The following is a 13,778-nucleotide window of genomic DNA, read 5'->3' as shown; positions in this document are numbered from 1 at the left end:
AATAACCAAACAACACCATGGGGCGACGGGGCATTGGGTGCAGAGAGGGGCATGGTTGGAAAAGTCTCAAAAAGTTCAAAAAAGACTCCTTGAAAGTCTTCTTCATTTAGTAAAACAACGTTTAGTCCTTAGAAGTCCTTCCTGTTTGATTAAAAAGTCTTTAAGAAGGACTTTTTCTAGTCCCTACACCAAAAAGTACCTGAAAACCCCCCAAGTTCACACGCAAAAGCAAACTAGCATAACCCTGTAGTATAGGATTTATGCCTCGCAACTTAGTAAACCAGATTCTTCTGAACATCGAACCTCTACCTGTGATTTCCTGAAAAAAGATGCTTGAAGCCTGTTACAGCTCTAGAAGAGTTTTCATCACTGCCAGAATATACTACTACCTCTGTTTTTAAATACACAAGACGTTTTGCCAGTTTAAATTGAACTGCCAAAGCGTCTTACATTTAGACAGAGGATGTAATATCTTATCTGAGCAACATAATTAGGAGCTCCTGCAAGAGATATACCCGGGTAAATGTAATAAATAAAATCTAAAACTATTATTTCAGTTCTAACGAAATACGCCTACACTCGTGTCATGAAATCGATAAACTTCCTAAGAGAAGATGGAGCACATCAAATACAAACATCATTCCTAGATAGCCCGCTCAACTCTGCAAACTGATCGGTGCAGGTAATTTTCAACCTTAACAGATACAGCGGGAAAAAAACGTCTCCAACGCTATTCAGATGACCTCAGGGTTGCCACAAGCCATTGTTGGGCATATTACGTTGACCAGACACCTTATCCTTGCATGATGGGCAGATGAGGCCGTAATTACCAACCTGCTGTCCATCGACGGGGCCAAAATGGTGGAACTGGCTGTTGCACCATGTGCATACTGCTGCGAGCATGCTCCCTCCACTAATCATCCTTGGTACCTTGAGTACATTCCCCAACACTAAAGTTGGCTCGGATGTCCTCCCAAAATTCTGCCTGGCCAAGCTCCCAAACTGAGAGGGTTCAGTGGAAGGTACAGGATTAGGTCTGACCACGCTCCCAAACTGAGAGGATCCAGCAGGAGGTCTAGAATTGGTTCCAGACATGTGCCAATACTGAGAGGATTCAGCAGAATGTTTAGAATTCGGTCCGTCCATGTGCCTAAACTGAGAGGATTCGGCAGCAGGTATAGAAGGTCCAGCCATGCACCCAAACTGAGATGATCCAGTTCGCAGATAATCAGAACTTGCCACACTCCCTAACTGAGAGGATCCAGAAGGAGAAGAATTAGGTCTGACCATGCTCCCAAACTGTGAGGATCTAGTGGGTAAATTATTATTTCTGGCCAAGCCCACAAGCTGAGGGGATCCAAATGCAGCCCATCCATAACCAGGAAACACGTGCTGCTTCTGACCACCAAATCCAAGTTGCAACGCACACTGTTTTCATTATTACAAAAAAAAATATCAATTATCACATGGGTATTCAGCATGAAAGATCATTGCCCCAACAAAGTCCAGCACAACAAAATTTGGTAACACGGAAACAATGCAACCGAGATATCCAAAAGGCATTTTCATATTAAGCAATAGTTGTGAGAACGAGAACAAAAAGAAACAGCAAAAATAGAACTATAAAAACATGCATGGGCTTTTTTTTACCCCGCTAAAAAACCAATATGGAGTGATATGTATGTAGTACTCCCTCCGTCCCGAAGCAAGTGTCGTTGATTTAGTTCATAGTTGTACTAAATCAGCGACACTTATTCTAGGGCGGAGGGAGTATATTCTTTCTTAAATCTTGATAAAATATTGAATGAGTTAGGACACATGCATACTCTATGTTATAATAAGAATTTCTTGAGTGCTCATTTCGTATTTAATAATCAAACCGTCAAACATTTTGAATCATACACTTCTTGTGCTCGAGTATTAGTTTATTTACGTTTTATTTGTATTAGAAAGGCGTCGTATAAACAATAATAATAACTAAAAAAATGCAAAGAGTGTTTCCTGATTCAACTACATGTCGTACGACATATCACCAATTAATATTTGATATCCGATATTAAAAATCAAGTTAGAATATCAAAGAGGCATTGTTTATTAATGTATTACTAGCATGAAATAATAGTGGTATTTATGATTCTGCATAGAACAGCAATTGCTTCACGAAATTCCCCATTCCCAATAGTAAAATTTTATAGACGTTTGAATTGGCCGGTGTAGTTTTACACCCTACATAAACTTGTAAAAGTTGTGGATTTGATTCCTTTAGCACAGTATTTAATAATCTAACCATTCTCATGGATCAATATTGAATACTCCCTCCGTCCCATATTAGTTGTCGCTGAAATGGATGTATCTAGACATATTTCACTGCTATATACATCTGTTTGAGCGACAACTAATATAGGACGGAGGGAGGACCCTCTAATTAATGCCAAGCGCAAAACAAGCTCAGCTAGGTTTAATCCCGTAATATAAATGTGGTGTGCATATCTTATCTGATGCGGAGCATCCTATGGACATCACCATGTCAAGAGCCCGTTTGGCAAGTGACACGTGCCACATCTACTTCACATACACAAAGGTGAATCATCTCCTTTACACGTGTTCACTTGACCCCTTCGAGGATGGTATACTACTTAACACTCCACTCGTGTGCATGCATAGGTATTGTCAGAGCTTCACGGACGACGACGAGGAGTGCAAGCGCCAAGGATCACCTACACCATCCGCGAGGGAAGCGTGGAAGAGAAGGAAGAAGAAGCATGGACAAGCTTCTGGAAAGCCCGGAACTTCTGGCTTCTGCCCGGAACTTCCAGCCCCCGGACCTTCCGGCCTGCCCGGAACCTCCGGCCCCCGGAGTCCAGACCAGCCCCGGGTGCGCCAACTCTCTGGATAACCTGGAACCCGGCCACAACCTGCCCGGAACTTCCGGAGCCCGGAACTTCCGGTCCATCCCAGAATTTCTGGCCCTGCCTGCGCGCAGACACTCAGGCTGAAGCCCGTGTTCCCTTTCGCCCCTCACTTACCCCTTCGTGGCTACCACTATATATACTCATCCCCCTCCTCCCTTCTAGGGTTAGCAAACATGATAGCTCATTTGTATGTGAGCTTTGCTCCTACCTACCTCTACTCTTGAGAGAGAGAGACTACCACTCCCATGGAGTTCAAGGCCTCCATGTGAGAAGATCCTGGGGGATATCATCAAGACCCCTCACGGGAAGATCCGTCTAAGATATCATCAAGACGTTCTCTCGGAGATGAACTCTACCTTGTATCTTTCCCTTTGTTGTTCATGTACCTCGTGATCTTGTGTGTTTGATTGTCTAGTGGATGTGTGATTGGACTTGTTCTTCAGTGTTTCCCCTTGTGATTTCTCTCCGTTATTCCCCGTGTTCATCGTGTTCCTCGTGTTCTCCGAGGGAATCCACTCCAATCGTGAAAAAGATCGGCCTACACCGGGTTAGCCCCGTATCATTATCTAGTTTGTCGAGATGGACCTAATCGGACCTTACATTTGGTTTTGAAAGAGTTATGAAAGCCTGCAAAATCATGTAAATTTTACCTAATCCAGGGTTGTGCTGAAAGGTTAAGCAAAAAAAAATTCCTCACTCAACCATGCAGAACCGAACTCATACCGGGAGAGAAATAAGCCAACTTCAAATCCATTTGCTTTGCCTAGTATAATTATATTGCTTCTCTTGTTTTCAGTGAAAGGGAACAAAGCAACTCATTTAAGTAGCGATCAAATCAATATAGATTCATTATTTTATGATTAATGCCCGTCAAAAAAATTCAAACCACTTCTATATCGTGCAAGAGTTATGAAAGCCTGCAAAATCATGTCAATTTTACCTGATCCTGGGTTGTGCTGCTCCTTGGAACATCACCAACAGAATGAACCAAAGTTGACATGCCATCAAAATTGCTCTGCATAGGTATTAGATCGTTGATATTAGCTGCAGCAAGCGGGGTGTAATTAGGAGCACTACCACTGTAATGATTTTGCATATCGTTACTTGGCTTTCCCAACACGGCATGCACAGAACCCACTGAATCATTATTATTCATGGGCCTATTTACAGAAGGACCCTCCACGTTGGCATCATTTCTATAAACAAAAGAACCATTCATGCAGTTGACATCAATTCCCTTGGTTAAGTTACTGGCTGTCAAAGTGCTTGAGTCCAGTAATGCACAGCGGCTCAGAATGTTAGATTTTGGGTGACTCAAGTTATTACTACACTGGGCAAGACTCCTTTCAGTGATACTACCAGTATAGACATCATTATTATAGCCTTCAACAACTTCATTACTTGCTCTGTTCTGTGTGGTATTCATTTGTTCCTTGGTATTGTATGCACGCTCTTTGTCACTGTTCTTTGCATGTGTTGAACGGGAAACAAAAGAATCCACATTAGTTGCAACATGAGAGATGGGGCATGTGTTCAAACTACACTGGTACACCATGGTATTGTTCTTGTTGCCAAAAATGTTAGCTGCAGCATCATTACCATAACTACCACCGATGCATCTGGCAGCATTAGAGGATCCGTTAGATCCACCAAGGGAACCAGATACTTTATTATTTGAGACAGAACAGGATGATGTAGTAGATGCACCATCATTATTATTAAAACTGCCAATGAAGCATTTTCCAGCAATGGACGATTGATTAGCCTCATCAACAGCAGTAGAAGTTTGATTGTTTGCACTAGCGATCGGGAAAGATATTGTGTCCAGGCATGAATTAAGGTTGACATCTCTTGCTTTCACAGTATTATTGACCTCGCCACGCTTTGAAACAGGAAAGCCACGATCAACAATCTGGTCCTCATAATGTTTAGCACTTGAGAAGCTAGAAGGTCTGAAGTCATGGCCACTTCCCGTGTGATCACTAAAATCATCAACTTCAGCAAAGCCGTTAAGCCTGCCATTTGGTTCATCATTGGATTCAGGAGCTACTTTTAGTTTTGGAACAGTTACATTGGCATAATCCATCATATCATTTCTGTATCTGCATGCACTTCGAGCATCTGTAACAGGAGGAACCTCTACCTGTCTACACCAAGCTTCACTAGGCCTATTGAAACTACCGGAACAATTTGTGCTAAAAAGATCTATAACTTTTGAGCTATCACCCCCTTGTTCTTTTGAATAACTCTGATGCTGAGAACATGCTTCGCCTGCAGTCTTGCCCTTTTGTTCAGTTGGTTCAGTAAGCCCCTGAGGGGTAAATTGTAACTCTCCCAAGAAGTTGTTAACTGCCTGTCCTGATGAGATCTTATCAAAGAAAGCTTCAGGAGTAAGCCCCTCATGCCTTGCATGGGCTCCAACATGGCCAAAGTACCGTGATTGCTCCTGAAAGGTCTTGTGACATACAGGGCATTCAAATTCCCCATCTTTACCAACTTTTGGTTCACCAAATTTGCTACTCTTTCTGCGCCTCTTAGCTTTCTTTTCATGAAATAACAGCTGGTGTTGCACATAGGCACTTTGATTGTGCAAAGTTAAATTGCAATTCTGGCACTTGTAAGTATTTGCTGGATTTTTATTTCCTTCTACCGTATCCTTTGAATTGCAGGAACGGCTGGAAATGGTGACAGAAGTAACTGGCAATACATTTAGGTTATCCACACTTGAACCAATTTGATGTTGAAACCCTACAGCCTGTGAAACACATAACAAGGAAAATTCAGGTACAAAACAAAATGGAATACACTATAAACTTACGTCATCTTCACCATCATCATCACTCAAGGCATGTTGTCTGGTGCTGTTATACTGAATAGGAACTGTTACGGACGCCGGATACCCAAGAAGTGACATAAGATACACAGAAACTTCTTTACAAGTACGAAACTGATGTCCTCTTGGGCTGGAAAGTATGATTTGTAGGCTTAGCTACACTAGATAATAAAATACAAGAAAGAATATATGGAAAGCACAATTGTCCCGGTCAGGCGGTAAGGGCAAAAGCACTAACAATGCATGGGAGATAAAGCAAAGCATATTGCTGAAATTCTCTTATCTCAACTAGACTTCCAGGCAACAAATATAAAAAATGTGAGAGCCAGCAGCGCAGCTATTGGACATTGATTCCTACCAACAAACGGACAAATAGCCTTAAACAGAAAAGTAATTCTTGACAATTTCCAGAATTAAACAACTTATTGATGAGGAATAATTTTCATAGTATAAAGCAAAACCATCATTAAGAATAAAGAATGGTAGTATATATGCGAATACATATGGCACAGTATCTTGATAAAATTTAACTGATTGGAATGCTCAAGTGTCCGGTGTTACTTCAACCAAAAGCACAACAAATAGAAGGTAGTCCCTCTTGCAAAATGTAAGGCACCAATAAAATGTGGGCTATGTCAATATGACACAAAAATCATGTCAATGGATTCTTATTCAAAAGCATTTACCAATGATATCACTTTTGTGTCACATAATTCGCATTCTGTTTGTGAATTGCTGGTCAGATTTAAATCTCGGAATGCGTGGACATCTTACATTTTGGAACAGAGGGGGTACCATATATAGAACTGTGTGTTAAAGCCCTTATAACACCATATATAGAACTATGTGAAAGAATATTACCCCTTTATGCTTTACCTAAGAATATAGTGATAAATTACTGCCATAACAAGCATCAACACAAACTAGTCAGATGGTACCGCTGCAACGTGCACAGTATATGCTACTATGCATGCATCGAAGGGTGAAGGATATATCAAAGAAGTGTGCAAATCAAAAGAACATATTTAATAGGCTTAAACTGTTAGTGATTGTATTTTGAAAGCTGAAACAACATCAGTGAATGCTGCTCAATGCTCATAAACCAAGACAAATCACCAGTGTTTTCTGCAAACAAGAAAACTGAAGATTATGATTTAACTAGAATCTCAGTGTGTTCCTTTGGGGCCATTTATTTGCTAGGTGCTTGTGGACAACATTAAGTATTAGCATTTAAAACCCATTCCTAAAATGTACACACAAACCCAAACCATCGCACATCCTTATATAATCGTCATATGCTATCATATATACACTGCAGGAAGAATCCAGATTGTTACACAATATAAGTTATGATTGCATTCCCTCTGTCAATGCCACCACTACTGAGTTATCATCATTTATAGGAAATTTGACAAGGCAAAGCAGCAAACCTCACGTAACGGATGCAATGCACCCAGGCATGGCGCCCCTTCCGCTTGAGCCCGAGCTGCAGCTTCCACCCGGAAGGGAGATGATCCCCAAAGGAGGCTGCGTCCACAAACTTCCTCCGCCGCCTCTGACTCACCCATTGTCCTTCGAGGCAATTGATGAAGTCCAACAGCTCCGCCTCCGACATAAGCCCGGCTGTTTGCCTCCGTAACTCTTCGCCGTATGGGTCCACGAGCCCAACGAGCCTCACAAGATCAACGGAGACCCGCTTGGAGTTTGTAGTCTCCCGGTCGGGGTCGGGAGACGATAGGGCTAGGGTTTCGGGTGGAGGCGGGGTCGAGGGCGGGCAAGAGGGGTCTTCACGGGCGAAGAAACGGCGGAGATGGTAGGCGACGAGGTGGTTCTCGGGGTTGTTGCCTGCGCACGGCGTGATGGGGGAAGGGGAGGTGGGGATGGAGGAGGAGGCGGCTGCGGCGAAGCGGAGTCGGGAGAAAGTCTGCTTACGGGACCCCGCGCTCTCGTTAAACACAGCACGGTCGATCTTGAGAGGCGGGAGCGGGGCGGCGTCGGGGCAGCTCCGCGGAGCGACTGCGTGGAGGGACGCGGCGGCGAGAGCGTCCAGGTCAGACTGCGCGAGCACGCGGAGGTCCACCACGGGGAGAACCTCTGAAGCCATTAGCACCGTCGCGACACGGCGGCGGCGCGCTCGGGCGGGAGGACGCGGCAGGCTGCCGGGGCGGGGGAGGTGATCCGAGCGTGCCGTTCTTCGAGGAGACGGGCGGGGGATTAGGCAGTTGAGGGCGTCTTCGGCAACTCTCCCCGGCCGTCAACTCCCAGCTCCCCTCCACCAAATCTCCAAAATAAAACACTCCCTTGGAAAGGGGGCCCTGGTGACGGACGAGACTTAGTCTGCTCCCACGTGTGCCCATCCGTGCTCCCGCATATGTGGCATAATTTGGTTGGAGTGAAATAAAGTCCGATCCCATCTTCTTAAAATCAGAGGGGTGGATGATTAGATTAAAAAGGAAAAGGGAAAAAAGACAACCGTAGGATGAAATGGGAGCACGGATGGGAGTATGGGGAGGGAGCAGGCAAGCCGGATCCCCTGCCGACGGGGTTGTGGGCTGCATAACCGGGCCCACATTTTTTCTGTGAAAACGGTTGTTTTGACTCTTGGGTCTATTCACAACTTAGATGGATTTATTTATCTATTTTTAACAATATCTCCCATATTTCGACGCTCTTCTCCATGAAGGCTAGAGGACGTCTCAACATTTCAAGACAATAAAAGTTCCACAAAAGAAACAATTATATTCCTCAACATGAGCATGACATAAGGCACAGATGAAATCTAGAGAGGAATATATTTTTACAATGGAGAGGATTTCGAGTGTTAACTTTTCCTTGAAGGAGGTGCCAAAAATAACTTGCGACTGAGCCCTTGCAGAAAGAAGATTTCCAAAGCGAAATGGGGGAGGGACTTGAGAGGTGCCTATGGGCTGTGTGAAAAAAGAGTATGTATTCATTCCACTTGTTTGACCAAGAGAGCTTACAACTTTTAGTATGCCCACCAAAGACATGTCAGATTAGTAAAGAATATGTTAGGGGACAAAGTTCCTGATTAAGAATAAGAAAGCTCATAATTATATCATTTAGTTGTAGAGACTCTTATTCCCTACAAAAAGATGGATCACATGACGTCATGATACATGAGAAAAGAAGACAGAAGCTTAGCAAAGGAGGGCAAGAACTCAACCTACTCTTGTTTTTTTACATTTATTCTCAGCCAAAACATGAGTGCTATGACGTCAAATCCTCTCATTACTATCTTTTCTTTGATATTTCAAATGAAAGTTGCAACATGGCCAAGTCCCTAGCCAACTTTTGGACAAAGAGAACCGATCTACAACAGCAGTGAAATAACCATAGTGGTATGCATTAGCAGTTATAACTATTAGACTACGCATGTGCTTTTGAGGTCAATATTGCAAGAAAAAACACATGAGTAATTGGGCATGACTTGGCCAAGCTGACACGGTTTTAGAGAAAAGGCACAAACGCCAACCTGATGTTGGAGACGATGGGAGCGGTGCCACTCTAGTTTTTGAAGATGAAATTTAGCGGGGGTTAGGGAAGTTGTCCAAGAGCAGGCGGCGGCGGCGCTTCAGGGCAGTAGGGTGGTGGTGGAGGTCATCCTTGAGGAGGCGAAATCATCACCCGTTGAGATGACCGGGGTTGAGCACATCGAGGCTGCAGCATAGCAGCGTGATCCGATGTGTGTGCTGCTCCTCTCAGCGATGGATCTGGCTCGTGTGTTTGGATCCATGGAGGGTGGGGGACTGCGTGCCTGATGACAACAACCGGCAGAGAAGATCAATCCTTGCCGGCATGAGGTGGTGGCAGTCCTGAACGCCGGTGGCATGCAGTGAGGAGACGATACAGCGCAGGTGCATCAATCTTATCTAGCGATGGATATTGAGTACAACCTTCATGGTGAATGAGATCAAATAGAGGGGCGAGAGAATGGAAACAAAAAAGATGTGGAGCAGGCGGAGAGTCTGGGAGAGCGAGACCGATCGGTTTGTCTTCGGATGTACTCAATTGAGGGGATTAAAGAAGTGCGACGTGAAAAAGAAAGGAACCTGCGATGGTGACCTTTGGGGAAAAAAATTTAATTTGGGGAAATTCTTTGGAATTAATATGACGCCTACCTCATCTGTTACAGAATACTGAAGAGCAAACGATCTGAGGATGGTCGCGTCCTTTTTTCTATGGGGGTTGCGTATTAAATAAAAGTTGTAGTATCATACAATTTGTTGGATTATTTTTTCTGAGGTGACATGTGTGGGGCATAGGTGACGAGGTGGATAGCTTGCTTGTCAAGAGAAATGACATAGTGGGGATGAACTATTTAGGTATTATAGATTACTCGTGGCGGTGCTTAAAAAACATGTACTTGTGGCGGTTGCAGGGGCGCCTTTCTGCCTCTTTTCCCTGACCGCGTTCATTTGTGTTCTCCTTTGGATTTGGGTGGCAGCGTTCTAATGGAAATATGACCTAGAGGCAACAATAAAGTTGTTATTATTATATTTCCTTATTCATGATAAAGGTTTATTATTCATGCTAGAATTGTATTGATCGGAAACTTAAATACATGTGTGGATACATAAACAAAATATTGTGTCCCTAGTAAGCCTCTACTAGACTAGCTCGTTGATCAAAGATGGTTAAGGTTTCCTAACCATAGACATGTGTTTTCACTTGATAACGGGATCACATCATTAGGAGAATGATGTGATGGACAAGACCCATCCGTTAGCCTAGCATATGATCGTTCAGTTTATTGCTACTGCTTTCTTAATGTCGAATACATATTCCTTTGACTATGAGATCATGCAACTCCCGGATACCGGAGGAATACCTTGTGTGATACCAAACGTCACAACATAACTAGGTGATCCAAAGGTGTCTATTGAGTTGGCATGGATGGAGATTAGGATTTGTCACTTTGTGTATCGGAGAGGTATCTCTGGGCCCTCTTGGTAATACACATCACAAGAAAATTGCAAGCAAAGTGACTAAGGAGTTAGTTACGAGATGATGTATTACAGAACGAGTAAAGAGACTTGCCGGTAACAAGATTGAACTAGGTATGAAGATATCGACGATCGAATCTCGGCCAAGTAACATATCGACAGACAAAGGGAATTACGTATGTTATCATAAGGTTCGACCGATAAAGATGTTCGTAGAATATGTAGGAACCAACATGGGCATCCAGGTTCCGCTATTGGTTATTGATCGGAGAGGCATCTCGGTCATGACTACATCATTCTCGAACCCATAGGGTCCGCACGCTTAACATTCATTGACGATATAGTATTATATGAGTTATGTGATTTGGTGACCGAATGTTGTTCAGAGTCCCAGATGAGATCACGGACATACGAGGAGCTCCAGAATGGTCCGGAGGTAAAGATTGATATATATAGGACGATGTTATTTGGTCATCGGAAAGGTTTCAGAGTGTATCAGGTAGTCATCGGAACACCAGAAGGGGTTCCGGGAAGCCCCGGGAGGTTTATGGGCCTTATGGGCCAAGAGGGGGGAATAGACCAGCCCACAAGGGGCTGGCGCCCCCCTTCCCTTGGCCACCGGCCCTAGGGATGGAAAGGAGGGAGGGCTAGCCCCTCTTTCCTTCCCTCCACCTAAGAGGAAGGAAAGGGGCGCCACCTCCTCCTGCCTCCCATCCCCCACCCCGCAAGCATACAAGGAAGGGGGCGCTAGAGGGCAGGAGCCCAAGGGGGCCGGCCGGCCACCCTTGGGGTGCCTCCTGGCTGCCTCCCCTCCCCCACCTATGTATATGTGAGGGAGGGGGCGCCACACAACACCACGACAATCTCTTAGCCGTGTGTGACGCCCCTCTCCATAGTTTAGTCCTTCGTCCAGGTTTTTCGCAGTGCATGGTGAAGCCCTGTAGGAACAAGTTAATCACCACCGTCACCACACTGTCGTGCTGCCGGAACTCATCTACTATTTCGCCCATCTTGCTGGATCAAGAAGGCGAGGACGTCATCGAGCTGAACGTGTGCTAAACGCGGAGGTGCCGTACGTTCGGTACTTGATCGGTTGGATCGCAAAGGTGTTCAACTACATCAACCGCGTTAATGAACGCTTTCGCTTTACGGTCTACGAGGGTACGTAGACATATCTCCCTTCTTGTAGTTATGCATCTGCATGGATAGATCTTGCGTGTGTGTAGAATTTTTTTGTTTTCCATGCAACGTTCCCCAACAGTGGTATCAGAGCTAGGTTTATGTGTAGATGATAGTAGAACACAAAGGAGTTGTGGGCGGTGATGGTCATACTGCTTACCACCAACGTCTTATTTTGATTCGGCGGCATTGTGGGATGAAGCGGCCCGGACCAACCTTACATGTCACGCACATGAGACCGGTTCCACCGACTGACATGCAACTTGTTTTCATAAAGGTGGCTAGCGGGTGTCTGTTTCTCCTACTTTAGGGCCAATTCTTTCGTAGCTTCCGGCAACTTATTGTGAAAATAAGCCAGAAGCCCAAAATAACTTGTTTGGGGGTCTTGGGTTTAACTTATTTTCGCAGCGACCTCCTTCACAATGAAAATAAGCTGGGGTGGAGCTCCTTTCCGCAAAAGCCCACTTAAGATGAAAGGGTATATCTTGTTGCCATTGTTGTTTGCACATTTTACAGAAAAAATGCCACCGCCCAGCCCCTGGCCAGTTTCCCTCGATCCCCCGAGAAAAACGATTCGCTTGTCCTCTCGCTCGCTCATCTCGCCGGGAGAGGGCATCCAGTGACAGAGAAGCTAGCGTCCCTCCCAGGCCAGCCGTTGCTGCGGCGCCGCCAGTCTCCATTGATCTAGCCCGTCCCTTCGGCGCCGCCTAGATGGACGGCGGGTAGGCCACCCTCTGCCACTGCACCTCCCTCTCGCGCCTCACTGGGCAACACATCTTCCCCATTTGCCTCCAGCCTTTCCAGTTGCTCCAGCCAATGCCCCACTCCAGCAGCCGCATCTAGCTCCACCTGTGGACCAGGGTGACCTCCATCTTACCCCACCACCGGTTCCTGCTCAAACCTCCACTCCCACCCTCTCCTTCCTCCCGATCTGCTGTGACATGCTTCTATTTGGATCATTCTCTTTCTAGTAATCATGATCTATTAGTGATTAGTGAGCCGCCTGCAGATCTGTTAGTGATTTGGATGATATGATTCAGAAATTGATGCGAATTCCACCAGTGCCCAAGGGTATTACAGACTATTCATCGGAAGTATGAGAAAATAAGCCAAAATGACGGAAGCTAAAAAGAACTGGATGGCTTATTCTCATGAACTTATTTCTATGACAGCTTCTTCGAGGCTTATTTCCATTGCAGCTTATGAATAAGCTGCACCTCAAAAGAACTGGCCCTTAGTTGAATCAAATTTGACTACGACTGGTCCTTGAAGAAGGTTAAAACAGCAAACTTGATAATCACCGTTGTGGTTTTACGTAGTTAAGAACAGTTCTTGCTAGAAGCCCGTAGCAGCCATGTAAAACTTGCAACAACAGAGTAGAGGGCGTCTAACTTGTTTTTGCAGGGCATGTTGTGATGTGATATGGTCAAGACGTGATGTGATATATGTTGTTGTATGAGATGATCATGTTTTGTAATATCGACAACCAGCAGGAGCCTTGGGGTTGTCTCTTAATTATTGTATGAAATGCAAGTGCCATGTAATTGCTTTACTTTATCGCTATGCGTTAGCAATAGTTGTAGAAGCAATAGTTGGCGAGACAACCCCGACGCAATGATGGAGATCAAGGTGTCAAGCTGGTGACTATGGAGATCATGATGATGCTTTGGAGATGGAGATCAAAAGCATAAGATGAGGATGGCCATATCATGTCACATATTTTGATTACATGTGATATTTATCCTTTATGCATCTTATTTTGCTTAGAATGGTGGTAGCATTATAAGATGATCCCTTCACTAAATTTCAAGATAAAAGTGTTCTCCCCGAGTATGCACCATTGTCAAAGTTCGTCGTTTCGAATCACCTCGTGATGATCGGGTGTGATAG

At 44.6% G+C, this 13,778-nt stretch overlaps 1 protein-coding gene across 1 annotated transcript; it reads right to left on the bottom strand.

Moving 5' to 3' along the window:
• Window positions 1–291: 291 nt before the first annotated feature.
• On the bottom strand, window positions 292–7,946 carry LOC123155824 (uncharacterized). Its single transcript, XM_044573958.1, has 4 exons — window positions 7,176–7,946; window positions 5,731–5,875; window positions 3,853–5,667; window positions 292–1,428 (listed from the first exon to the last, which is right to left on the bottom strand). Exons 1-4 carry the CDS (start codon window positions 7,847–7,849, stop codon window positions 745–747), a joined length of 3,318 nt encoding a protein of 1,105 aa, XP_044429893.1. The 5' UTR covers window positions 7,850–7,946; the 3' UTR covers window positions 292–744.
• Between the last annotated feature and the right edge of the window lie 5,832 nt (window positions 7,947–13,778).

The sequence above is a fragment of the Triticum aestivum genome, chromosome 7B, assembly GCF_018294505.1.
Source record: "Triticum aestivum cultivar Chinese Spring chromosome 7B, IWGSC CS RefSeq v2.1, whole genome shotgun sequence".
NCBI classification, from domain to species: Eukaryota; Viridiplantae; Streptophyta; class Magnoliopsida; order Poales; family Poaceae; genus Triticum; species Triticum aestivum.
Note: the sequence above shows the minus strand (reverse complement) of the source record. Positions and strands in the feature narration are given on the sequence as shown.

Coding starts and splice junctions, on each gene's coding strand:
- LOC123155824 (XM_044573958.1), bottom strand. CDS start 7,849: ATGGCTTCAGAGGTTCTCCCCGTGGTGGACCTCCGCGTGCTCGCGCAG. Junction 5,876..7,175: donor CATTGCATCCGTTACGTGAG/GTTTGCTGCTTT, acceptor CATACTTTCCAG/CCCAAGAGGACATCAGTTTC. Junction 1,429..3,852: donor GCAGCACAACCCAGGATCAG/GTAAAATTGACA, acceptor TAATGAAAACAG/TGTGCGTTGCAACTTGGATT.